The sequence below is a fragment of the Gouania willdenowi genome, chromosome 10 (assembly GCF_900634775.1).
Source record: "Gouania willdenowi chromosome 10, fGouWil2.1, whole genome shotgun sequence".
Lineage (NCBI taxonomy): Eukaryota > Metazoa > Chordata > Actinopteri > Blenniiformes > Gobiesocidae > Gouania > Gouania willdenowi.
Genome location: NC_041053.1, coordinates 9,084,022 through 9,111,639, shown reverse-complemented (window position 1 = coordinate 9,111,639; position 27,618 = coordinate 9,084,022). Strand labels below are relative to the sequence as shown.

Here is a 27,618-nt window from a genome sequence, read left to right as displayed (position 1 = left end):
TACGATGTTTCAGACCCTACAATCCCTGGAATCAGTCTGGTCTTCTGTAGCACTGATGAGAGGTTGTTCATATTAAATATTCTGAGCAGGTGAAACTGACGGAGGCTGCTCAGCCCCTCCCTCCCTGTTTGTAACTTCACTAGAAAACAGACAAAAGTTAAGCAGGAACTGAGTAATATATAGAAAAACGAAATCCATTTGTGTATGATAGATATTTGTAGAATGGATCTAGCCTCCAGCGTGCAAGGCACAGCAAACAGCCTATGAAAACAACAACCCCCCCACCCCAAGAAAAAACTCATCCGATCTAAATGATTCACATAAATGACCTATTGAGTTCAAAACGGCGTATGAACACTAAACATGAAACATGAGAAAAAGCAAACTGTGATAATAAGAATAATAGTCAAACTGTCAACATGATACATATGAAACAGGGAAACTGTAAACATAATAATAATAATAATAATAGTAATAATAATAATAATAATAATAATAAAGAACAACAGACAAACTGTAAACAACTAACTAGTGCACAGCACTTTTCCAATTTTGAATTCATACTCCCAATTTAAAAGAAAACACAGTTGTTGTGCATTCTGCAAATTTAGAAATAATAAAAAATGCATCACATTAGTAACTTAAAACAAGGGCCTAAACTAGAATTTATTATACAATGTAGCTGCTTTCAAAACATACAATACAAAAAAATACTAGTAAAAAGATACATTAGTTGTAGTAGCCTTTTCAAAATTATTGTATTGACGACCTTAACTTGGTAACCTGGTAACTGCTAACTATGAAGTGAAGTGGGATGTAGTCTTATATTAATGGTGACCATGGGACTAATAGTTGCTTATGTGACGGGAGCGTTTTTCATAGATATAGTTCAATCTTAAACATCCTTCTAATGGCCTGGTTTAATTTCACTTAAATTCATAGTTACACATTTGGCTTCAGTAGAGTTTGATTGTAGTGCAGCTGCAGCATCTACTTATAGTTTAATGTTTACTAGCCCCACTGTGCTCGTATTTCCTTTATCGGATGAGCTGATGACGAGTGTCACCACAGTGAAACAACTGGTCCTGCATGTATTTTATTTTAATGTGTAGCTGATTGACCAAAACCAATAACATGTGAATTAAGTGGGAATAGTTAAAGAAAGACAGTATATTGATCAGCGGTGCTGAATAATCATCCACCATGAAACCAAAATTAAGAAGCCTCCGGGCATAAATTTCACATTAAAAAGAGCAGAATATAACGCAAAGTTTACCATCTTAAAACCTTCAATACTGTGATTTTAAGCATGGAATGGTTTCTTCAAGACTTCAACAAGCATATTCTGCAAAAAAACAAAATTCACCAATAAAGGGCTTTCTAAAAGTTGAGTGAATAAAGCAGTAATGCTTGACTTAACATGCCCTAACAGTGTGTCTGTGAGGACGTAGACATAGGCCAAAAGTGTAGTTATATTGTTTTACAAAGTCACAACTTGCCATTTTTTTAGGACCAAAAAATGCTGATTCTGTTTCTTCAGTCCTTCACTGCTCTGCTGCGTGCATGAGTGGGGCTGCACTACTGCTCCATTTGTGAGAGAGGGAGGAGGGGGAGCTCGTGCAGAGCTGCTGTGATGCACCGGAGAAGTTTTGTGAGGCAGCATCAATTCAACATCGGTCACATATAAACCAATGTTGATTCATCTGTGACATGCCAAAAAATCAGGCCGATTATAGTCCAGCCACAAGGGTGAACCTGACTTTGCTGGATGAAGTTTTTTTTTTTCCTCTCTCTTCTTTCAGGTAATTTTGAGCATACTTATCATGAATCAGGGGGTGACAGCTGACTTTAGTTATTAACCCCTTCATGTCCAACACGCCAAAATCATCAGAACATGGGAATTTTTTTATGACTCCATGGTATTAATTTGCATTAAACACATCAAATTTGTGAACCTATTTATTTATACAGTGTTTAATGCCAGAGGACATATGAATTCAAGTAGACAAGAATTAACCCTTTTCTAGCCATTGTTACAAAGCAAATTATCATAATTTTGTCATCAAGACTTTGAATAGCTGAAGTAAAAAGGAAAGAATAATACAAAATGTTGAAGACAGTAATAAGAAGCTTCTACCTATTTGTCAAAGCCCAGAAATCTATCAGTCATTTATGTTATGTATTCACTAGTCCCACGTCATACTCACGTGAAGCAACTACAAGAGAGTTGGAGATGAAGCTGCGAAGGCAGACCACACTGGAACTACGTGAATCCTCCATTAGCATTAGCATTGGGAGCAAATGCATATTTACTGACTGTGGCATCGCAAAACTTGCTGTTACTTATAGTCTATATTCACAGGTGATCAGTGGAGGTGGGGCGCATACACACGCGCTTCTGTGTTCACCACCTTTGTGTACCAATACGAGTGAAATAAAGCAGTGTCACGTAAAGCAAACAACTCTTTGATGTAAATGAGAAGATAAAACAATGCAATGGGAGCATCTACAGAAAGTTTCATCAGGACAATGACGCCGTTGATCGGATCGGCAAATTAAAACATTATAGCCGATCACATTAATTGCATTAAATGCTAAATATCGGCCAATCCTATATAGGCGATCAGATCGGCAGGGTTTCCTCCAGTGCTTTATATGCCTGGCGGGTCGAAATTAATTTATTTCCTCATTTAAAATGAAATTGTTTTCTAAAAAAAAAAAAAAAAAAAAGCACATGAGAAGCACAAATAACTCCATCAGTGTTTTTACTGTTGCTGAATCTTTTTTCCTTTATCTTGAGTTACATAAAGTTATGGTTAATAAATATATCTTGATTTCCTATAATTAAACCAGATCAAGCTGATGATTTAATCATTCAGTATATATGAATAGTGACATTACTATTTATGCTAACATTTATTTCACACAACGTGTGACATGTTTAGCTTTTATTCTCCCATACAAGTGTTAAATCTGACCATACACAAATCGGTGGCTCTCTGTGGCTTTATGACAGTCAGACGTGTTTTTTATTTGGTCTGTTACTTATGTGGAGTGGTTAGCGTTAGCTCTTAGCCCAGTCTGTGGGTCGGTGGGTTAGCTTAGCATAGTTAGCTTTAGTTGAGTTTTCAGTTCATAATAATCCATGTATCATTCGTTCATTCGTTTTTCATTTTGTAAGCGTTGCTACAGATTAATCTCTGTCCCCGTGTTTGTGGAACTTTGGGTGGACATGACGGAGGAACTTGGATTGGTTCACTTTGTTGCATAGTTATCTGGTCTTAACCAAGTAGTGGTCCATGATGTATCGCAGCTCGGCAGCTTCAGATAGCTGGGGACGGGAGGCGTGGTGCAAACCGCGGCCGCCAAGGCTTCGCTGCGGAGCTCCCGTAAACAGCGTTCCGCTCCAGAGAATAATAAGTTGACAACAAACAAGGGCAGTTTTGGCCCGTGGAACAAGGATTTTATGGGCATTCTTGCCTAAATTGAGGGACAAAAGGCCCGTGGCCCTCGCTAATTTTCGATATGGGAATTTATTGTTTATATTGTGGATGACATATTCTTACCGGTGAGAATATTTTTGATGTGACCCGGTAGTGAAGTGTTACACCCATCCATCTTCTCCCGCTAAGCCGTTTCCGGGTCGCGGGGGCAGCATCCTCAGTAGGGAGGCCCAGACTTCCCTCTCCCCGGCCACTTCCTCCAGCTCTTCCGGGGGGACCCCGAGACGTTCCCAGGCCAGCCGAGAGACATAGTCTCTCCAGCGTGTCCTGGGTCTTCCCCGGGGCCTCTAGGGAGGCGTTCAGGGGGCATCCTAATTAGGTGCCCGAGCCACCTCATCTGGCTCTTCTCGATGCGGAGGAGCAGCGACTCTACTTTGAGCCCCTCCCGAATGACTGAGCTTCTCACCCTATCTCTAAGGGAGAGCCCAGCCACCCTACGGAGGAAACTCATTTCGGCCGCTTGTACCCGTGATCTTGTTCTTTCGGTCATGACCCAAAGTTCATGACCATAGGTGAGGGTTGGAACGTAGACCGACCTGTAAATAGAGAGCTTCGCTTTTTGGCTCAGCTCCCTCTGTACAATGACGGACTGGTGCAGACTCCGCATCACTGCAGACGCCGCACCAATCCGCCTGTCGATCTCTCGCTCCATCCTTCCCTCACTCGTGAACAAGACCCCGAGGTACTTAAACTCCTCCACCTGGGGCAGAACCTCATCTCCAACCTGGAGAAGGCACTCCACCTTTTTCCGGTCGAGAACCATGGACTCGGATTTGGAGGTGCTGATTCTCATTCCGGCCGCTTCACACTCGGCTGCGAACCGATCCAGTGAGAGTTGAAGGTCACGGTATGTTGGAGCCAACAGGACCACATCATCTGCAAAAAGCAGTGACGCAATACTGAGGCCCCCGAACCGGACCCCCTCAACGCCCTGACTGCGCCTAGAAATTCTGTCCATAAAAGTTATGAACAGAATCGGTGACAAAGGGCAGCCCTGGCGGAGTCCAACCCTCACCGGAAACGATTTCGACTTACTGCCGGCAATGCGGACCAGACTCTGACTCCGGTCATACAGGGAACGAACAGCTCCTATCAGGAGGTTCGATACCCCATACTCCCGGAGGACCCCCCACAGGAATCCCCGAGGGACACGGTCAAATGCCTTTTCCAGGTCCACAAAACACATGTGGACTGGTTGGGCGAATTCCCATGACCCCTCAAGGACCCTGCTGAGGGTGTAGAGCTGGTCCACAGTTCCACGGCCAGGACGAAAACCACATTGCTCCTCCTGAATCCGAGGTTCAACTATCCGGCAGACCCTCCTCTCCAGTACCCCTGAATAGACCTTACCGGGGAGGCTGAGAAGTGTGATCCCTCTATAATTGGAACACACCCTCCGGTCCCCCTTCTTAAAAAGGGGGACCACCACCCCTGTCTGCCAATCCAGAGGCACTGCCCCCGATGTCCACGCGATGTTGCAGAGTCGTGTCAGCCATGACAGCCCCACAACATCCAGGGCCTTGAGGAACTCCGGGCGGATCTCATCCACCCCCGGAGCCCTGCCACCGAGGAGCTTTTTAACCACCTCGGCAACCTCAGCCCCAGAGATAGGAGAGCCCACTCTCGGGTCCCTGGGCCCTGCTTCCTGATTGGAAGGCGTGTCGGTGGGATTGAGGAGGTCTTCGAAGTATTCCCCCCACCGATCCACAACGTCTCGAGTCGAAGTCAGCAGCGCACCATCCGCACCATACATAGTGTTGACGGTGCACTGCTTCCCCCTCCTGAGACGCCGGGTAGTGGTCCAGAATCTCTTCGAAGCCGTCCGGAAGTCGTTCTCCATGGCCTCACCAAACTCCTCCCATGTCCGGGCTTTTGCCTCGGCGACCGCCGTGGCTGCACTTCGCTTGGCCCGTCGGTACCTGTCTGCTGCCTCCGGAGTCCCACAGGCCAAAAAGGCCCGGTAGGACTCCTTCTTCAGCTTGACGGCATCCCTCACCCCCGGTGTCCACCAACGGGTTCGGGTATTGCCGCCACGACAGGCACCGACTACCTTGCGACCACAGCACCGATCAGCCGCCTCAGCAACAGAGGCACGGAACATGGCCCACTCGGACTCAATGTCCCCCGCCTCCTCCGAGACATGGTTGAAGTTTTCCCGGAGGTGGGAGTTGAAGCTCCTTCTGACGGGAGACTCTGCCAGGCGTTCCCAGCAGACCCTTACTATACGTTTGGGTCTGCCAGGTCTAACCGGCATCCTCCCCCGCCATCGGAGCCAACTCACCACCAGGTGGTGATCAGTTGACAGCTCCGCCCCTCTCTTTACCCGAGTGTCCAAGACATGCGGCCGCAAGTCCGATGACACGACTACGAAGTCGATCATCTTACTGCGGCCTAGGGTGTCCTGGTGCCAAGTGCACATATGGACACCCTTATGCTTGAACATGGTGTTTGTTATGGACAATCTGTGACGAGCACAGAAGTCCAACAACAAAACACCGCTCGGGTTCCGATCAGGGGGGCCGTTCCTCCCAATCACGCCCCTCCAGGTCTCACTGTCGCTGCCAACGTGAGCGTTGAAGTCCCCCAGCAGAACGAGGGAATCCCCAGAAGGAGCACTCTCCAGTACTCCCTCTAAGGAATCCAAGAAGGGTGGATACTCCGAGCTGCTGTTTGGCCCATAGGCACAAACAACAGTCAGGATCCGTCCCCCCACCCGAAGGCGGAGGGAGGCTACCCTCTCGTCTACCGGGGTAAACTCCAACGTACAGGCACTAAGTCGGGGGGCAAGAAGTATAGCCACCCCGGCCCGGCGCCTCTCACCATTGGCGACTCCAGAGTAGAAGAGAGTCCAACCCCTATCGAGAAGGCTGGTTCCAGAGCCCTTGTTATGTGTCGAGGTGAGACCGACTATATCTAGTCCGAACTTCTCCACCTCGCACACAAGCTCAGGCTCCTTCCCCGCCAGAGAGGTGACATTCCACGTCCCTAACGCTAGTTTCTGTAGCCGGGGATCAGATCGCCAAGGCCCCCGCCCTGGACGACTGCCCGATCCACACTGCACCGGCCTTATATGATCCCTCCTGCGGGTGGTGGGCCTACGGGAGGGCGGGCCCACGTCGCCCTTTCGGGCTCTGCCCGGCCGGGGCCCGTGGGCAAAGCCCCGGCCACCAGGCGCTCGCACTCGAGCCCCAACCCCGGGCCTGGCTCCAAGGTGGGGCCCCGGTAGCGCCAATCCGGGCGACGTGAACTGCCTTTGTTTTTTTATTATACATATATGGCTATTGAACCGCTCTTAGTCGAAGTGTTACACGTTCCGCGATATCTTTAGCTCTGCAACACTGAGGAGTCTCTAAATCCTCCGTAATGTCCGTCAGGAGATTCTGTGCCCAACATCAGCTAAAGCGAAAAGGACACGTTTCGGATGCACAGTTGGAAGCAGCGATCTTGTCATGCCGAACTGCCGTTAGCATAGCCATTAGTGTCGGATGAGAGTACACTTCCGGGTCACGTACTTTGGCAAATCGATAATGGAGAAAACGAATAAAGGTGTTCGTTTTCTGTTTTTCGTACCGAAGTTTAGAGCTTGAATTTGAAAAATAAGTCGTTTTCCGTTTTTCATTTAGGTTTTGGAAACAAATATCAAATAATAAGTGTTTTTTTTTAGTTTTTCATGTTTTTGTTACATAATGAAAAACAAATGATACACGGATTTAAGAGCTAACGCTAACCACTTCATTAAATGCAGAGACTAGTAAAAAAGTACATGTCATCAAACCACAAAGGGCCACAGATTTACTTATGGACAGATTTAACACTTTTATGTAAAAATAAAATAAAAACGCTATTGTAGTTATTTTTGCATTTCATGTGCTTTTATTTTTTTTTAGAAAATAATTTCATTATAAATGAGGAAATAAATGAATTGCATACAATAACACTAATGGAGTGACCCATATGCACAAACACGTTTCATAAAATATCAGCCCATAAGCTCTTTGAGTCAGCAGCTATTGTAGTATTTTTAATGTGTAACTGCTATGACTGAAGCAGATTCTAGTATTGATGTATTCAATTCAATTTGCTTGTAAGGAACCTGTTTACACTTTACCTACACCAGTAAGTGAAAATCCAAGGAACCGGTGCGCATCGGGCACGAGCACATACAACGGCCTTATGTAAACATATCAGAATGATTGACAATTAGGAGGACCAATAGTCTTCAGAATCAACTTTATTGACCAAGAATGTATGTTATACACACGAGGAATTTGACTTGGTGAACTGTGCTCTCTCTAATAGTGTAAACATTAAATAATAATCAACTAGAAAAAATAATAAATATAAACATAAATATAAACAGTAGTTAGACTAGAATGTACAAAACTAAATAAAATAACAAGATAATAATAATAATAATAATAATAATAATAATAATAATAATTAAAGCCGCGAGCGGCGTCATAGGTTCCGATGAAGCGGCCGGGGGCGGTAACCCACGGTCACGTATACCACTGGTGGGGATTTGGGAATTGGCCTGGAGTTGTAAGCGTTTTCGTATAACGGCGTACTTATAGCGAAGGATTTTCCTGTATCATGATAGGCCCCTCCCACTTTTCACAGCCTGCTCTATTTGCCATAGCAATGTGCTTCCATCTAATAAGATTCATCCTACAGTGTTTTCAAGTCAACACGACATATCGTCTGTCCACTACAGCTGCTCGTGTAGGACGACCACAGAAGCGGCGCCCTCTGAGAGCGCAAGGCATTGTGGGTGTTTTTGGTTATCGTTTGTTGTTTGGGGCTGTACGGTCATCATGTGTATCAAATATGAAGCACTTTGAACTTTGCATTCTGGAATTGTAAGCGTTTTCGTAAAACGGCGTAGTTATGGCGAAGGATTTTCCTGTGTCATTATAGGCCCCTCCCACTGGCCATGATGGGTAATTTGGTCATCGAGCGTTGTTTATGGATGGACAATCATCGTGTGTATCAAATATGAAGCAGTTTGAACTTTGCATTGAAGCGTTATAAGCATTTTCCTATTATAGCGTGCTGATGGCGAAGGATTCTCCCGTGTCATTATAGGCCCCTCCTACTGATCACAGCCTTTTTTTTCTTCCATAGCAATTTGCTCCCCTCTGTGTAGGTTCATCTTACAGTGTTTTGAAGTCAACATGACATATCGTCTGTCCACTACAGCTGCTCGTGTAGGACGACCACAGAAGCGGCGCCCTCTGAGAACGCAAGGCATTGTGGGTAAATTGGTTATCGTTTGTTGTTTAGCTCTGGACAGTGATCGTGTGTATCAAATATGAAGCAGTTTGAACTTTGCACTCTAGAATTATAAGCGTTTTCGTATAACGACGTAGGTATGGCGAGGGATTTTCCTGTGTCATGATAGGCCCCTCCCACTTTTCACAGCCTGCTCTATTTGCCATAGCAATGTGCTTCCATCTAATAAGATTCATCCTACAGTGTTTTGAAGTCAACACGACATGTCGTCTTGCCGCTAGAGCTGCTGGCGTAGGACGGCCCAAGAAGCGGCGCCCTCTGAGAGCGCAAGGCATTGTGGGTACTTTTGGTTATCGTTTGTTGTTTGGGGCTGTACGGTCATCATGTGTATCAAATATGAAGCACTTTGAACTTTGCATTCTGGAGTTGCAAGCGTTTTCGTATAACGGCGTAGTTATGGCGAGGGATTTTCGTGTGTCATTATAGGCCCCTCCCACTGGCCATGATGGGTAATTTGGTCATCGAACGTTGTTTATGGATGGACAATCATCGTGTGTATCAAATATGAAGCAGTTTGAACTTTGCATTGGAGCGTTATAAGCATTTTCCTATTACAGCGTGTTGATGGCGAAGAATTTTCCAGTGACATTTTAGGCCCCTCCCACTGACCACAGTCTGTTGTTTCTTCAATAGGAATTTGCTCCCCTCTGTGTAGGTTCATCCAACAGTGTTTTGAAGTCAACACGACATATCGTCTGTCCGCTACAGCTGCTCGTGTAGGACGACCACAGAAGCGGCGCCCTCTGAGAACGCAAGGCATTGTGGGTAAATTGGTTATTGATTGTTGTTTAGCTCTGGACAGTGATCGTGTGTATCAAATATGAAGCAGTTTGAACTTTGCACTCTAGAGTTATAAGCGTTTTCGTATAATGGAGTAGTAATGGCGAGGGATTTTCCTGTGTCATGATAGGCCCCTCCCACTTTTCACAGCCTGCTCTATTTGCCATAGCAATGTGCTTCCATCTAATAAGATTCATCCTACAGTGTTTTGAAGTCAACACGACATGTCGTCTTGCCGCTAGAGCTGCTGGCATAGGATGGCCCAAGAAGCGGCGCCCTCTGAGAGCGCAAGGCATTGTGGGTGTTTTTGGTTATCGTTTGTTGTTTGGGGCTGTACGGTCATCATGTGTATCAAATATGAAGCACTTTGAACATTGCATTCTGGAGTTGTAAGCGTTTTTGTATAACGGCGTAGTTATGGCGAGGGATTTTCGTGTGTCATTATAGGCTCCTCCCACTGGCCATGATGGGTAATTTGGTCATCGAGCGTTGTTTATCGATGGACAATCATCGTGTGTATCAAATATGAAGCAGTTTGAACTTTGCATTCTAGAGTTATAAGCGTTTTCGTATAACGGCGTAGTTATGGCGAGGGATTTTCCTGTGTCATGATAGGCCCCTCCCACTTTTCACAGCCTGCTCTATTTGCCATTGCAATGTGCTTCCATCTAATAAGATTCATCCTACAGTGTTTTGAAGTCAACACGACATATCATCTGTCCACTACAGCTGCTCGTGTAGGACGACCACAGAAGCGGCGCCCTCTGAGAACGCAAGGCATTGTGGGTAAATTGGTTATCGTTTGTTGTTTAGCTCTGGACAGTGATCGTGTGTATCAAATATGAAGCAGTTTGAACTTTGCAATCTAGAGTTATAAGCGTTTTTGTATAACGGCGTAGTTATGGCGAGGGATTTTCATGTGTCATTATAGGCCCCTCCCACTGGCTATGATGGGTAATTTGGTCATCGAGCGTTGTTTATGGATGGACAATCATCGTGTGTATCAAATATGAAGCAGTTTGAACTTTGCATTGAAGCGTTATAAGCATTTTCCTATTATAGCGTGCTGATGGCGAAGGATTCTCCCGTGTCATTATAGGCCCCTCCCACTGATCACGGCCTGTTTTTTCTTCCATAGCAATTTGCTCCCCTCTGTGTAGGTTCATCCTACAGTGTTTTGAAGTCAACACGACATATCGTCTGTCCGCTACAGCTGCTCGTGTAGGACGACCACAGAAGCGGCGCCCTCTGAGAACGCAAGGCATTGTGGGTAAATTGGTTATCGTTTGTTGTTTAGCTGTGGACAGTGATCGTGTGTATCAAATATGAAGCAGTTTGAACTTTGCATTCTAGAGTTATAAGCTTTTTCCTAGAACGGCGTAGGTATGGCGAGGGATTTTCCTGTGTCATGATAGGCCCCTCCCACTTTTCACAGCCTGCTCTATTTGCCATAGCAATGTGCTTCCATCTAATAAGATTCATCCTACAGTGTTTTGAAGTCAACATGACATATCGTCTGTCCGCTACAGCTGCTCGTGTAGGACGACCACAGAAGCGGCGCCCTCTGAGAACGCAAGGCATTATGGGTAAATTGGTTCTCGAGTTTTGTTTATGGCTGTACGGTCATCATGTGTATCAAATATGAAGCAGTTTGAACTTTGCATTCTAGAGTTATAAGCTTTTTCCTAGAACGGCGTCCTGTAAATGCTAACCGTGTACATGACCTTAAATGCCACCGGTCGAAAACACAAGGCATGATGGGAAATGTTTCAAAGCAGTCATGACCAAGCTTGGGCACATGTCCTTTGTGTGAAATTTGAAGCTGATCGAAGTTTGTGTGTCAGAGTTATGGAGATTTGGAATTTTTTGCGTGCTAACGAAAATTAGCATTGCAGTTTTGTGGCGGCGCCACGACCAAACCGTGACAGATACGAAAATTCTTTCGATAACTTTTCATCTTCAATGGGTCCTATGTGGTGTTGCCAAGTTTTAAGCGAATCGGATGAATCCCCTCAGACTAGATAGCGCAGATGCGTTTCGAGGGCGAAACGCCATTTTTGACCTTTGACCCAAGATGGCTGACTTCCTGTTTGGTTTTGGGTGGGGTCACAATGTAACTTTTTGCTCATTCTGGGGCGAAGACTACATGTGGCGATTTTCGTGCAAATCGGTCAGACCTGGCGGTCGTGTGGTTCCATCGTTTGTTTTGGCGGCGAAAACGCACGCTACGCGTGCATTTTCTGTCCGTTTTTTTTCACGCCACCAAATTATCAAATTTTTCGCCAGGCCTGAGGTGCGTGCAAATTTCGGTGAGTTTTCGGGCATTTTTAGGGGGTCGAATTAGCGATCAAAGGCGGGCGGGGTATAATAATAATAGGAAATAAAAGCGAAAACAATAGGTTCCTCTGTCCCATTCTGGGACATCGGAACCTAATAATAGTATAAAAATAAAAATAATGATAAAATATAATAACAATAATAAGATAATAGTGCAGTAGTACATTGATGAGTAGTGTAGGAGAACATTTAAATTAAATAGTATGTACATGAACATTCTCAGTGACAGATTGATCCAGTGTTGTTAAGTTTAGTTCCAGGGTTATTTCACAGAACCAGGTCTGACACTCTTTGACTGTTTTGTGTTGATCAGAGTGACAGCCTGGGGGAACAAACTGTTTTTATGGCGTGTTGTTTTGGCGTACAGTGATCTGTAGCGTCTGCCGGAGGGGAGGAGTTTAAACAGATTGTGTGCAGGGTGTGAGGGGTCTGCAGTGATGTTACCTGCCCGTTTCCTGACCCTGGACAGGTATAAGTCTTGGATGGAGGGCAGATTGACACCGATGATCCACCCGGATGTTGAAGCCAAAATAACATAATCCACAATACCTTTAAGTCGGGAACTGTTTTATTTATTGTTTTTATTTGTCGTAACTTGCCCCAAGCTAAATTTAAAAGATTGTAGCAACATAGAGCAACTAATTGTATGATTTGTCATCCGATTAGTCGATTATTCGTTTCAATAATCGATGACTTGTCAACTATTAAAATAGTCGCAGAGTCTAGTCTACACTATTGCATTCTAGCACTGAGATGGCAGCAAGCAAAAGCAAAAGAAACCAGTAAATAATGTAAATACAGTACACTGACTAAAATGAAATATCTATTATGAAAATAACTAATAACTTTCACATTTTTCATGTTGTAGGCTGTCAATCACTGAAGCCTCTGAGTTTCCTGGTTTTATCACTTGGACGTGTTTGCAGTTTTTATTATGTTATTTATTTTACTTTTAAATGTGACCAGCAATGGCTTGTTTTAAGATTCACAAGGATTTAACTTAAGTGAAAACAATTTATATTATTTATTTGAATTGTACTTTTTTTTGTTGTTGTTAAAACCATATTTCAAAATTGGGCCTTTTTGTAAGACGTTTAAGTTAAAATGTACCATTTTAGACGTGACAAAATGTGTTACATTTAATTATATTTTATCCTTGCTGTCCGCTCCTTTTCCTTAAAGGGCGGTGTGTGCTGTGTCGCGGAGCTGATCAGCTGTGTACCACAGTGCGCACTTCAGCTGCAGCTTGTGAAATTAAACTCAGACGTCAGACTTCTGTCCACGCTGGTCAACTATTTTAACAGTGTCCCCAACGTAAAGCCACAGTTTGATCACACTACAGAGTAAATAAGTGTAACATTGATGATGATGATGACTAATGTGCACTGATCTTTTCTGAATGTAAGAAGTTATAAAATCACGTTATTCTGTTGTTTGTATGAGGGGAAAAAAATATGTTTTAACTGTACCTCAGACAGAAAAATGAGGCCGATCTTTACACTGCAATACATTTGAGACTTCTGTTTAGGAGTAGCCTAACTACCAGCATGTTGACCAGGTAATGTTCTAACACAAAAAGCTAGACAAAAAGCTAGCCAAAACACTAGCTTGATGAACATTAAAAGTTTCAGTTGTCTAACTTCAAAAAGTAATATACAAATAATTAGGGATGTAACGATTCACTCAACTCCCGATACGATTCGATTCACGATACTGGGTTCACGATACGATTCTCTCACGATTTATTTTACAAAATTGGACTGTAGACAAATTTTTTTTTTGGGAAAAAAACTAGAAAATACTGTACTATTTTCCTTTTAATTTTCATTGTCAAAAGAATTCCTTGATAAACTATTCAAAACAATGCAATTTAACTAAAAATAAATCTTGAATAAAATAAATAAAGGAATAATACAAACGAAAATGAAGCCTATTAATTTAAATTTTGCCATAGAACTGTCTGAAAATGGGCACTCTTCACATTTTCAATGTAAACTTCCCTTGTTGGTGGAAGAGCATAGAAAGTCTGAAGAAGATGAATAACCCTTCCCATTCTTCGTACCCCATTCAAGTAGCCTTGTACAAGCTTATAGGCAAACAAGTCCTTCACATCAACATCTCTGTCGCTGGCTAATAATGCAATGACTTTGAGTAGATGACATTCAGGTCAGAAACCTTAGATTCATCAATCTTCACAGATTTGCTGGAATTTTCTCTAGCTTCTTAGAGATGGTACTGTAAAATCCATCTGGCCATGCTCAAAGTCTTTTAACAATGCCTCTCCTATCACAATGGCATTTTCATCATTTACAGATTCTGGCATATTTCAAGTTTGTTCAGCATACTTAGTTGAAAAAACAGAGGAATCTGAAATATTTCAGAATTTGGCTGTATCAGATAGAAATGGATTTAACATCATGAGTTGCCCAACAGATATCAATTGTCACCCCCTGATTCATGATAACCCTGCCCTAGACTACCAAAAAAGTGAGAAAAAAACTTTATCCGACACAACCATGTCCACTGAAATGTAGGGGTTTTGCTCCTGCACTATTAATGGAGAGGTACCATACCAGGCTGGTGGGTAGGTTCATACATTTAGGTTTGTATGGTGGGGGCCCGGCCCCTCTGTTGAGCACAAATTAATAGAGATGGTGGGGTCGGGCGTGGCCTTTGGGGGGCGTTGCTGGGTGCTCGCTTCGCAGGGTCTCTCTGAGCCATGTCGGCCCTGCGGGGTGTGGTGGTGCCTCTCCTCATCTGATGTGGCTGGGTGCTGGCCTCTTCTCCTGGTGGTCTTGTGGGGCGGTCTCCGCGGTGTGTGGGCCCAATGTGCCAGTGTGGGGAGTTGGTCTGTCTTGCTGTCTGCAGGCCGATAGATGTGCTGGCCGGTTGGCGGTGGGGTCTGGGCTGCTGTCCTTATGCCGTCTGAGGCTTTGCGGTCCTGCTCGATGGTGGCTAGTTCGTGGGCTGGGGGAGGGCTGTCCCTGCAGTGTCCCTGTCCTTGGGCAGGCTGCTGCCGGTACTGCCTCTGTTCCGGTTAGTTTTGGCCTGTGGTGTGGCCTCTACTGACTCTGGGCCCGTCCGCTGGCTGCCTGGCTGGCGGGGTGGGGGGTTGGCTCCTCGGCTCCTTGGGGCTTTCTCAGGCGTGTATATGGGGCAGTGGCTGCCTCTCGGCCAGGGGTCTGTATGGCATCTGAGGGGGCTCAGGGCTCGAGACTGCGAGTAAATTGGTTGCTTATGCATTTTTTCAGTGTGTGCAGGTGAAAATTTAATCTGGTCGCATCTGTGCGAGTGCGAGTGAAAATCCACACGGAGGAAACTTCCTCATCCTGTTGAGTCTTCCTCCTGTGAATCAGGGTCCGACATGGACACTACACGTGCTGCCATGCGTCACCAACACTGGGGAGAGACACGGTCCATGCTGCGTTCACGGACACTGGGACACACACTGGGGACAGGTGTCCAAACACGCGGAGCAACAGAGCGCATGGGGTGGTGGGGGGGTGGAGCGCGCTGAGCTCACCGGACATAGTGACGGAGTGCACTTGTGTTGCGCCGAGCGGAGAGCGCGTCGAGTGGAGAGCATACACGCGCAGTGCATACACAATTCCACACCAAAGAAGAGGACCGCAACAGAATCAGCATTGAGGAGCCAGAATTGATGGGCTATGATGCCAGACCAGATGTTCAGCTGTGGTTCTGCCGGAGAAGGGGTCTGCAACCTGCGGCTTGAAAGCCTAATGTGGCTCTTTGACTCTTATGCAATGGCTCCCTATACCTTTAAAAAAAACTACTGAAATAAAGAGTTATTTTTTTACAGAGGCTATTAATGATTAATGACAAAATCAAGATATAACAATATGTTAAACAAAAAAAAAAAAATCACGTTGCGCAATGACTCAGCACCTTCCTACTTCACCTCCTGCAACATCTACAGACAATCAACTTACCTACACCTATAGCTAACCTTAAGTTTTAAATCCCTGGTAAGACAATTAAACCAACAAAAATACTATTCTGGAAGAAAATAGAGATTTTAATTGTGCGGGAACAGATTCATTGGTGGTTAACACCAATGTGCCGTTAAATATGTATTTCAAATTTATTTATTGGAGGATATGCCCCTTGAGATGGGACATCTCGTTTTCGAGGGGGTCCTCAACATGTATGCTTTATGTGTGGCAAGAAAATACATGTGTTGATCACATGATCATGTGTTAACGTGGATGGCTGTTCATCATAGGAATGGGATCCACACAAGGTTCCTGCTGCTTAACAGAAGGTTTTCCTTGCTGCCATGATGAATTCATGTTGGGTGTGGGATACATATGTATGTGTATATACGTATAAATGCATGTGTGTGTATCCATAAAATGAAGAGTCCGTCCTTAAGACTGCTCTACTGTAAAGTGCCTTGAGATACCATTGGTTATGATCTGGCGCTATACAAATAAAAGATTGATTGATTGATTATCAAATTCAAGTTACTTCCTGTAGCCTTTCAAATAAATTTACTAAAAAAAAAAAAATCTTCTTTATATAACATTGTGTTCATGTAAACTGAGATGCGTAAGAATTTGAAGATGCAAGATACTGTTTTATTTATTTTAAACTGTTTTTAAGTTGCCATTTACATGATCAATAAAAATCAAATCAAATTAAATCAAACATTATTCTATATAATTGTAACTATGCAGAATTTAATACACTGCATTGTCTTCATTGAGAAGGTATTTTTTGGCTCTGGGAGGACTTTAATCCAGGTGAGATGAGGTTAAATGGCTCCTTGTAGAGTAAAGGTTGCAGACCCCTGACCAGGGGAAGAGGGTTAGGAGACCCCACTATAAGAGCTGGACCCTCTGAATTTAATTCCATGGGATGAAGTAATGCAGGTGCTCAGTTGGTTATGCTACTATTAAGTTAACTTAAGTACAGCCTTTCTGCAAAATAAAAACAGAATACATGTAACCTGTTGTAATGCTTTGCTGTTATTTAAATTATGTCTTCTTTTAAAATTATATAAAAGAAATGACCTGTTATTTTAGCCACCGCTTGTTGCAGAAAAACTTAATATTGACACTCAAACATTAAAACATTTTGCAAATATCATTCAACTACGGTACGACAGTTAAGTCAACTGTTCATCAGCATGCATGGCTTGAAAAAAAAAAAAAAAAAAAAAAAAAAAAAAAAAAAAAAAAGAGTGCGTCAAATTTCTGTGCTGGAAAAGTTAGTGTAGAGCCATGGGGCTGCTCGGTCATGGGGGGGATGGGTTGGCACTCTTTAGCTTCCGTTGTTGCTGCCTGTCTGGCTGCACTTTTGAGCCCGGGGTGGCGCCTGGGTTTGCAGAAGTGGCTGTAAAGTGTAAAAAGTTACTTTAGCTATGTGTGACAGCGCGGGCTTGAAAGTCTTTAACTTAAGTGTTGTGTGTGTAACTAGTTTGCTGTGCAAACAGGCTAGCATCACTGTATCAGAGTCAGACAGCATACATGCTAGCTTTCCATAAATAAAAATGTAATTGAGCAGTACTTTCATCTAAGTAAAAATTATGTTTAAATGACCCAACAGCCAACCTAAGAGGTGCAAAATTATTGACATTTGTGTGAAAAAATGTCATGTAGGCGACTTCCTACCTAAGTAACTCTTTATGTATGCAGTGAGTAGTGTTATGTCAGGCAAAAAAGTGTAAATTATACGTAATTGATTTTTTTTTTTTTTAACTTCTTCTTACCTTGTCTGCACATGCTGTCAAAGAGAGAAGGGAGCAAGGAGGAGAGATTCAAGGTAGAAAATAGAAGGGTGGGGAAGAGTTGATTATTGTAAAGTGAGAGTGAGATGTGAAGTTATAGTTGTGTATATTGTGCTTATTGTGTTGTGTAATCAAGCCAGTCTAGTGATAAGTGTGAAGCTTAGCTATAAAGGTGGTGGCTGTGGACAGAGGGAAGGACTGAGTGGTAATACCTAAATCAGGTATTTGGGAATAACGTGTCTAAAGTTTAGGCCAGTATGAATTTTATCCCACATCTCAAGGCATGCCAGTGCATCGTAGACCAGTGTAAGTGCAAAAACCGTTACTGCAAACCCAAGCACTGCCACGGACCCAAAGATTCAGCCAGGCTAGCAGAAAGAGCTAGCCAGGGAGCCCAGGCAACCCCCCACGGCCGAGCAGCCCCGGGACACCCCCATCCCAGCACACCCAGCCAGCAGACCAACCACTCCCGACGCGGATCCACCAGGCCAAGACCCACAGGCCGCACCCCCACACACCCACCCCACCCAGTATGACTCCAAGGGAGGCCCCCGCATGGGCAAGGCCCCATTGATAATTAATATTATAACAACATTATATTATATTATTAATGTTTTTTTGCGAAATGACTTCCGGGCTTGCACCTATGAAGTAGTCACGTTTGTGTATGCTCCCGAACTTTTATAACTTCTACATGGTTAGTCACCAACTTTGACTTTATTTTCGTTCAGTTTTGCCCCTGTTGGAGTGATTTGTGCCTACTATTTTGGAAATGTCGAGAAAGGGGAAGAGAGAAGATCAGGAACAACGAGAGGACTTGGTTAGCATTACTAGCACAATTACCGCATTGCTAACAACAAAGCTAGCGGAGCATTAAGCTGAACTTCTGACGGAGATTAAAGACACCTACGCGAGGTATGAGGCCGAGCTGGATAGTGTTCAAACAACCGTCGATGACCACAAACAGCGTATTTCTAGCCTGGAGCTGTTCACTAACGCCACCAGTGCAGATCTTACGGGTGCCCAGGCTACGCTAAATGCGCTGGTAGCCGAGAATGCTAAACTAAAAGCCACAGTGATGGACCTCGAAGGCCGAAGCCGGAGGAACAACGTCCGGATACTGGGTCTCCCGGAAAACATCGAGAGGTCTACCAAGCCGACAGATTTCTTCTCACAGCTGCTTTTTGATGTGCTTGGCATCGACATTTTGTCATCGCCACCAGAGCTGGACAGGGCTCATCGCACGCTCACTGCTAAACCAGGCCCCTCTGACAGGCCCCGGCCTGTTCTCGTTTGTTTCCATAACTTCCAAGCTCGGGAACGTGTGGTGCAAGGAGCTCGCAGGCTGAGGGCCAAGCTGAAGTACAAAGACGTCCCTATCCATATTGTGGAGGACTACCCCCTCGCGGTTCTGGAGCAGCGCGCCCCGTACCGAGGCGTCATGAAGCGGCTGTACGAGTTAGGCCTCAAGCCTGCCCTGTGGTACCCAGCTAGGCTATCTATCGTACTCCAAGACGGGACGAGGAAATTTCTCCCCTCCGTGAAGGAAGCCACGGACTTTGCCAACGCAAGAGAACGACAGGATGCGGAACCACCAGTAGACAATTGACTTGTACCGTGTTTTTCCTGGTCACCGTGAGCATATTAGCCCTTTTCTTTAGCTTACGACTGTTAGCCTCAATGCTACCTGGCTGCTATATTTTTAGCAATGTGACTCACTCGAGGAAAGTTTGACTTTTTACAGCATAGTTGGCATTCCTCAGCTGGCTTCTACCTACCTTCTCGTTTAATATGCTGTAGCTATGTTTAAAGTATTTGCATTTTTTATTTTTTTTTTTTCTACTTCTGGGGCTACAAAGAGCGACGTTCCTTTCAAGTTATTGAAAGACCTCTCTTTCTTCAGTCCTCACTATTTTATTTACAATTGTTGATGGATCTTTAATTGGGGCAAAGCCCCCCCCCCCCCTTTTCTTTTTTTTTTTTCTTTTTTTTGGTATGGTGAAGTTACCATAATTCTAATGCCTTACAATCTTCGAGTTGTGACTTTTCATTCAAACTGGAAGTTCTACTGTTGGTGTTGTTTACACCTTTGTGCAATGGACACATTATTTCTTTGACGCATGGGAGTGTTTTAGGCCAAGGGAGTTCGAGTTCTCGTTCTTTGTTGTGTGGTATGTATGTATGTGTGCATGCTTGGGTTTCCCCTGGGTTTTTTTTTTTTTTTTTCAGTCCCTCTCTATTTGGATGTTGCTTTACACATTTTATTACTTGTCACCTTTGCTCTCATCTTCAGGTGCCAGTTTTATTCCTCATGTGCTTAGAATCCCAGCTGTGCCCACCTGTGTCATATCAACAAAATTCTGTCGCTGAGGTATGACCTCTACCCACACTGCTCTTAGGTTTGTATCGTGGAATGTGAGGGGGCTGGGGACTGCTACAAAGTTGGGGCGAGTAATGGCGCACTTGAATCAGCTTAGAGTTGACATGTGTTTTATTCAAGAGACTCACATGCTCGATAAAGAAGTCACACGGTTTAGGAGGAACTGGGTTGGGGCGGTGAACCACTCCACGTTTAATAGTAAAGCAAGGGGTGTTGCTATACTTATTAGAAAAGGTATTCCATTTGTGATGAATAACTGTTACCGATTCCAATGGCAGATATGTTATGATTTCTGGAATGCTTCAGGGTACACCGCTTTTATTAGTATGTGTGTACGGCCCTAATTGGGACAACAGCTCTTTCATTACAAACATTTTTGCTGCTTTCCCAAATATTCAAAACCATTATATAATTATGGGGGGTGACTTTAACCTTGTTCAGGACCCGGTGCTGGATCGTTCATCTAACAAAACAGTTCCACTCACGCGGTCAGCAAGGACCCTGTCCACACTCTCTCAGCAATATGGCCTTACTGATCCTTGGAGGACACGTTTTCCAAGCGTTAGAAACTTCTCATTCCTTTCTCATGTTCATCACACATACTCGCGAATTGATTTTTTTCTTTTAGATGTTCGGCTGCTCTCGAGGGTTGTCTCTGTGGATTATCATAGTATTGCAGTATCTGATCATGCACCAACGTCTCTTGATCTGGCCTTGCTTGCTCGAGTTGGTTCGCCCAGGGTGTGGAGGTTCAATTCTGTGCTCTTGGCAGAGGAATGTTATAGACAATTCATACAGTCCCAAATTTCTCTATTTATGGATGTTAATGATTCACCTGATATAAGTAGGGGCATTCTCTGGGAAGCATCTAAAGCTTATATCAGAGGTCAGCTCATCTCATTTGTTTCTGGTAGGACAAAAGAGGAGACGTCTACCATTTCTGGTCTTCTAAGGGATCTTAAGGAGGTTGACGAATTATATGCTATTAATCCTGATCCTTCCCTCTACAAAAGACGTGTTACTCTACAGATGGATTTTGACCTGGCCTCTACCACAAAGGTCAGAACTCTGCTCCTGAAATCCAGACAACGCTTTTATGAATCTGGTGATAAGGCAGGGAAGCTTCTTTCGCATCAGGCCAGGGCTGAGGCTTCTGCTAGACTCATTCCAATGATTAAGTCTACCTCTGGGGTAACCATAACAGATCCAAATGGGATAAACAAAACCTTCGCAGAGTTCTATGCTGCTCTGTATACTTCAGATGCTCCTCTTCCGCCCGATGCCGTATTGGACAGGATTGACTTTCCTCATGTTGAAAGTGTTAAAGCAGAGATTTTAGGTGCCCCAGTCACCTTGGCGGAGGTTCAGGGGGCAATTGGTGCACTCCAGAGTGGCAAGTCTCCTGGACCCGATGGCTTCACGGTTGAATATTACAAGGCTTTTTCATCCTCACTTTGTCCCATTCTGAGAGACATGTATAATGAGGCCTTTGCCCTTGGCCGTCTCCCAGGCACCTTGTCGGAGGCCACTATCTCATTGCCTCTCAAGAAGGACAAGGACCCCTTGCTTTGCGGCAGTTACAGGCCAATATCTCTTCTAAATGTCGACTTTAAAATTCTTTCAAAGATTCTTGCCTCTTGTCTGCAGTGCGTTTTACCACCTATTATTGGACCAGACCAGACTGGCTTTATGCCGGGTCGGCAATCGTCATCCAATACCAGACGCCTTCTTAACATCATTACCTCTAAAAGTTCCTTGGTACCGAAGGTGGTGGTCTCACTTGACGCAGAGAAGGCCTTCGATAGGGTCGAATGGGGCTTTTTGTATGGTGTGCTGTCCAGATTTGGGCTGGGTGAGGCGTTCCTTGACTGGGTCAAACTTCTTTATTCTTCCCCGAGGGCGTCTGTTAGGACGGGTGATACAATATCTCGTTATTTCTCTTTACATCGTGGCACTAGGCAAGGTTGCCCACTCTCCCCTTTGTTATTTGTTTTGGTGATAGAACCCCTAGCCCTTTGGCTACGTTCAGAGGCTAACTTTAAAGGCATCACGCGTGCGGATACAGTGCATAAGGTTTCGTTGTACGCAGACGATCTTCTTCTTTACGTCTCAGACCCTGCCTCCTCTTTTCCTACAATTTTTAACATTCTAAATGACTATGGTAGTGTGTCTGGTTACAAACTTAACTATCAAAAGAGTGAGTTGTTCCCCATCAACAATCCTGCCAAGAAGGTCTCTACTTCCATATCTCCATTTAAATTTTCAATTGCTGGCTTTCGATATTTGGGTATCCACATTTCTCATTTTCTCTCAGACCTATATCGCAATAATTTCGGTCCTCTGATCGACAAAACTGAGGGGGACTTTGACCGCTGGTCAGCATTGCCCCTCTCACTCATTGGTCGGATAAGTCTGGTTAAGATGGTGATTCTTCCGAGGTTTTTATATCTGTTTCAGCACCTTCCCGTGTTTCTCAGCAAGTCTTTCTTTGACAAGTTGGACAAGCTGATTTCAACGTTCCTATGGGCCGGCAAACCACCCAGAATTCGTAAATCGGTATTGCAGTCCCCTAGGGACAAAGGTGGGTTTGCCTTGCCAGTTTTCAGGTTTTATTATTGGTCAGCTAACATACAGAAGCTTCTGTTTTGGATGCGCGAGGAGCCGGATTTGCTGCCGTGTTGGGTACAGTTGGAAAGGAAACTGTCTCCATTCTCACTGCGTTCGCTTTTATGCTCACAACTCCCACTTCCGCTTTCGCGCCTGGTAGGTTGCCCTGTAGTGTTGACCTCGTTAAAGATCTGGAATCAGTACAGAAAACAACTTGGGCTCTCAGGCCCTTCGACTTTGACCTCTGTCTACAAGAACTGTGTCTTCGAACCATCCAGAACTGATCCAGTGTTCCGGGTCTGGTTTAACAATGGGATAAAGTGAGTCAAAGATCTGTATACAGACGATGTGTTTTCTTCATTTGAACAGCTTTCCACTAAATTTAGCCTCCCAAGGCATCATCTTTTCCGTTTTTTTCAGGTTAGGAACTTTGTTAAAAAACTTTTCCTCACTTCCCAAATCATCCTCCCGAAACCTCATTAGACACTGTTCTGTGTGTAGACCCTGTGGTTAAGGGATGCATCTCTGTTCTGTACAAGTCTATTTGGTTAGCATCCTCCTCATCCCTTACGGCCATTAAGAATGTATGGGAGGAAAGCCTTAATGTAAGACTGACTGAAGAACAATGGAACTCCGCTCTGTCTCTTATTCACGCATCTTCCATTTGTGCCCGTCACAGACTTATACAATGTAAGGTTGTTTTCAGGGTCCACCACACTAATGCTAGACTGTCCAAAATGTATTCATCTGTAAGCGATTCCTGTGGCAGGTGTAATCTGTCCCCAGCAAATCACGTGCACATGTTCTGGTCATGTCCCAAACTGGGACCGTTCTGGGCATATATCTTTGAAACACTGAGTAGAGCCTATGGCTGCGTTATCGCTCCAAACTCTCTGTCTGCAATTTTTGGTATTTCTCCAAATGCGCAGCTACCTAGAACATCTAAGCATTTACAACTCTCCTGGCCCGTAGACTAATTTTGCTTCTCTGGAGGCTCCCCCGTCCCCCCTCACACATCCGGTGGGTTAAAGAGGTACTGTATAACCTGAAGCTTGAGAAGCTGAGGTGTTCACTCAATGGCTCTGTGAAAACATTTCATGACACATGGGATTCTTTTGTGCAATATATCGACTCTCTAGATATTCCTTTTGGTCCGGAGGATGAGTAATAAGCATGTTTATCTAATTTTTCTCTTTAATTGCTCTGCTGTATTTATTTTAATTTTATTTTTGTCTTTCTCCTCATATCTTTGTAATTAATTGTGTGCGTGTGTGTGTGTGTGCGTGTGTTTGCTGTTATCTGGCCCTGGGTGGGGAGGAGGGTGGGGTGGTAGACATACAACTGTTTATTTGAAAATGTGACTCGCAGTATTTAACCTCCGCTGTATGTTGGGTTCTGTGTGATAAAAATTCAATAAATAAAGTTGGAAAAAAAAAATAATAATGTTTTTTTGCTATGGTGAGTGCGCAAGGATAGATCGCGATTGGTTTGCTGGAAGATCCAGTACCGTCAGGTCTCCTATCAAACATAACTTTGGAGAGAGAGGAATCCTGCAGTCCAAAATGGAGGACAGTTTTTCAGTAATTAAAAACCAAAACTGTTGAACTGGGGAACAGAGCCATAAAGCATGTAAATAGGAATCACTAGTTCCCTGGGTGCACTGAGAGCAGATGTCTGTTGGGGAGAAGCCCATTTTATACATTTTCTGTTGGGTAATGTGGGATCTGTGGAGGACCTTGTATTGAATTAGCTGAAGGTTTGTGTTTTTTGTCATCTTAAAAGTATTACAACAAATTCTTATCCAGAAATCGGTGTTCGTGGTGATTGTATTTGATTTTAACTTGGATAAGTTGGACTTGTTTTAACAGTGCCATAGTGGTGTAAATATGTTATAAAAGAATGATGTGTCTCGTCATCTACTGTATAACTAAACTATATTTATTTTTCCTCAGGTCCACTATGTCCCAAGAGAGGCTTTCAGGTCTTGCCTTAATTTCAATAGAGAAGTAAGAAGATCATTAAATATGGAAGACCTGATAACTGCTTTTGCACAAGCCAAGTCTCGAAAATGCCACTGCTAGAGCCAATGTAGCATTTGTAGTTGTTGACCATTTTTTCTAAAGTTTTACGGACACCAAGTGTACAATTTTAATACATTTTATTCTATACTTTTGTAGGTTCATTTGACTGTTTTGTTTTAATACTGGGTTTGTAATTGTAATTGCATTTTTATACTGTACATTTAATGTTTACAACTTTTTTTAAAAAAATTGATGTGCACTTTTGGATATTGTGTGCCAACTACGCATACTGTGTGAACCTATAAGAAAATTGTTTATTTTGTCAATGTATTTATTACTTGTTTTTTTTTTTTACTATTTGACATGTAAAGTTTACATTGGTCATTGTGATATATGAACCTTGAAGCAGAAGCACCCATTGTTTATCTTGTTATGAATGTATATTTTTAACATTTCATATTACTTTAAAACTTGTTTGAAGGACTTGCACAAGTTAGGTTTAAAAATGCTGCTGTTCGCTTTAATAAAAAGTTGACATAATAATAATAATAATAATAATAATTATAATATCTGCTCAAAATATTATTTTCTGTATGTCTGTATGTTATCTACCCAGTTCCCTTCTCCCTCACCTAGGTGTAACACTGCCCTCTGTTTTTATATTCTCCCTTTAATAAAGTGTTTCTTACCCTTCCTTAGGGAGGGGGGGTGATGGTCACAATTATGCAATAAAACAAATTCATTTATTTAATTGCAATAACAACATGCATTGCTGTCATAAAAAGATAGCACTTCATGTAGTGTTGACCTTCGACAGCATGTGCAGACAAGGTTTAAAAAAATTAAGAAATGAAAATAAAAAGTTATTGGGGACATAAAGATATATCCTAAATCGGCTAAAAATGTATGGAAATTAGAGGGCATTAAAATGAATACAACACAGTATGAGCTTCAATACTTTGCTTCAACAATAGGGGTGCTGTGACTGTTTTAGTACCGCTTGTTTTGTCCTCACTGTCTCTGGTTCAGCTTTAATTAGACCAAAAAAAGAAGACCTGGCCTGAGTTCAACAGAACACAGCCCAAACCCGTCCGACCCGAATGTCTCAACCAGACACTATTCACATCCATGCTCGCGCATGAATGATCCGTGGCGAGTCAGCATCCATCTGTGGATCTTTCTCATGCTTATGGAAACACGTCACCTGACTTACAACGCAATGTCCAAACCCGGCCTGAGCCCGTGGTGAACACACACACACACACACTTTGAGAAATATTTGTAATATCCAAGCCAGGAACATGAGCAAACTTTTGTTACATGTTTTCTGTTGTAAAAAAATAAATATATATATAGATTATTTTTTTTACTTTGCGTGGTGATAAATGAAGAAATGTACAGTTTATTTTGATTCATTAGTACAAAGTTTGTAAGAAGGCTATAAGAACAAAATATTTTAGTTTTTAAAAATTCTTGACAATTTCAATAAAAAAGTAAAAATCCGTATTTTGACAAATTTTCCTTCAAAATATGATCTCTATGTAGTGAAAATAAAAGGAGTTAAGGTCATTATTAAATCCAATCTTTGATATGAGGGTTTTTATGTTTTTGTTTTTTTTTATCGGGATTTGAATCGAATCGTTGGTGAGTATATCCTTACACCCCTAGTTGTTATCAGAGGTTTCTGGATGATAACCCGCCTCTGTGTAAAGTTGAGCCCATCTCTACTCTAGTGCTGTGTCTAAAAACCTGCACATGTGCATGTTGAATTGCATGAGCAAAAATAATCCATCATGGGACACCCGCAGGAGGCCTTACCCAGGTACTTGATGGTGAATCCACGGGGCGGGTTGAGGGACCTCCGCATCCAGCCCTCCCTCAGCACCTCCAGGTGGTCCTCCTTCCCCTGGATCAGCAGCACATGCTCATCTATCCACCCCAGGAAGAAGGTCTCGGACACCGCCTCGGAGATCCGCTGGCTCCAAACATGCTGCTGGCTGTTCTCCGCCTTGAAGTCAGCAAAGATCTCGTAGCCGGTGTGGTGCCGAGGCAACTCGTCGCTCTCCGACACCCGGGCCGCCCCCGCTCCGGCCCGGGACAGCACTATGGCCAGGGAATGGGGCGCTATCTGCAGGAAGGACTCCATTGTCGCGGTGGGCTTCTAGCTGGCTGTCGGTAGCACGGTAGTCATTTTATCGGGGAGAAACACGGCGAGGCCTCGGAGCGAAGCAGCCGCATTGTTTACGGACTGTTTCCATGAAGCTAGCACGCTAGCTCCCGGTAGCCCGACGTCAAACCCATTCCCGCTCCCTACCCAGGCAGAATATGTGGACTCGGAACCAAACACGGCTTTTAGAGACGATTCATCCCGACTGCTATCAACCACAAACGAGGGATGACACCCGCTGCTTCCCAGGTTAACATGGTCATTACGTCAGGCACACGGCTAGTTAGCAGGATGCTAACGCGGTGCTGAATTCACCCAGGCAACAGATGCAGATGCCAGCCCTCCTCTCCTCCTCCGTCACCGGGCAGGACCGCACTCCTCCGGGACACTTGTCTCCTCTTAGGCCCACTGTGCTCGGCGAACAGATGTGGATAGGTGCGGCTCGTCTTCATCCAGGTACCGACAAGAACGAGAACGGAACGGACACGGTCGTCAAACGTGCACACGCGCCGCAGAGAGACACCACCAACCGGGTGTAACGGACACTGCTCCTACTACACACCCTGAGAGCCAGTGCCGTCACATCATGTGATTGAAATCCAACCACTTTTTAATTCTAATTTATTCCTGAATATTCCAACTTTATTGAGATATAAACAATATTAACAAGTGTGTGCTCCAGTCTAGTTTTTTGTGAGGTGTGCATTGCCATGAATCTGACGATACGATTCGATTCATGATTTACATATCGATACTAAACACTACATATCAATCATTACAAA

General features: G+C 43.9%; 1 protein-coding gene across 1 annotated transcript in view; it reads right to left on the bottom strand.

Moving 5' to 3' along the window:
* The window catches only part of stox2b (storkhead box 2b), a 77,039-nt gene extending 49,643 nt beyond the window's left edge, over positions 1 to 27,396 (bottom strand). The window contains 1 exon segment of the mRNA XM_028459809.1: positions 26,488 to 27,396. Coding sequence (XP_028315610.1) covers positions 26,488 to 26,815 — 328 coding nt within the window. The 5' untranslated portion in view covers positions 26,816 to 27,396.
* Positions 27,397 to 27,618: the final 222 nt, after the last annotated feature.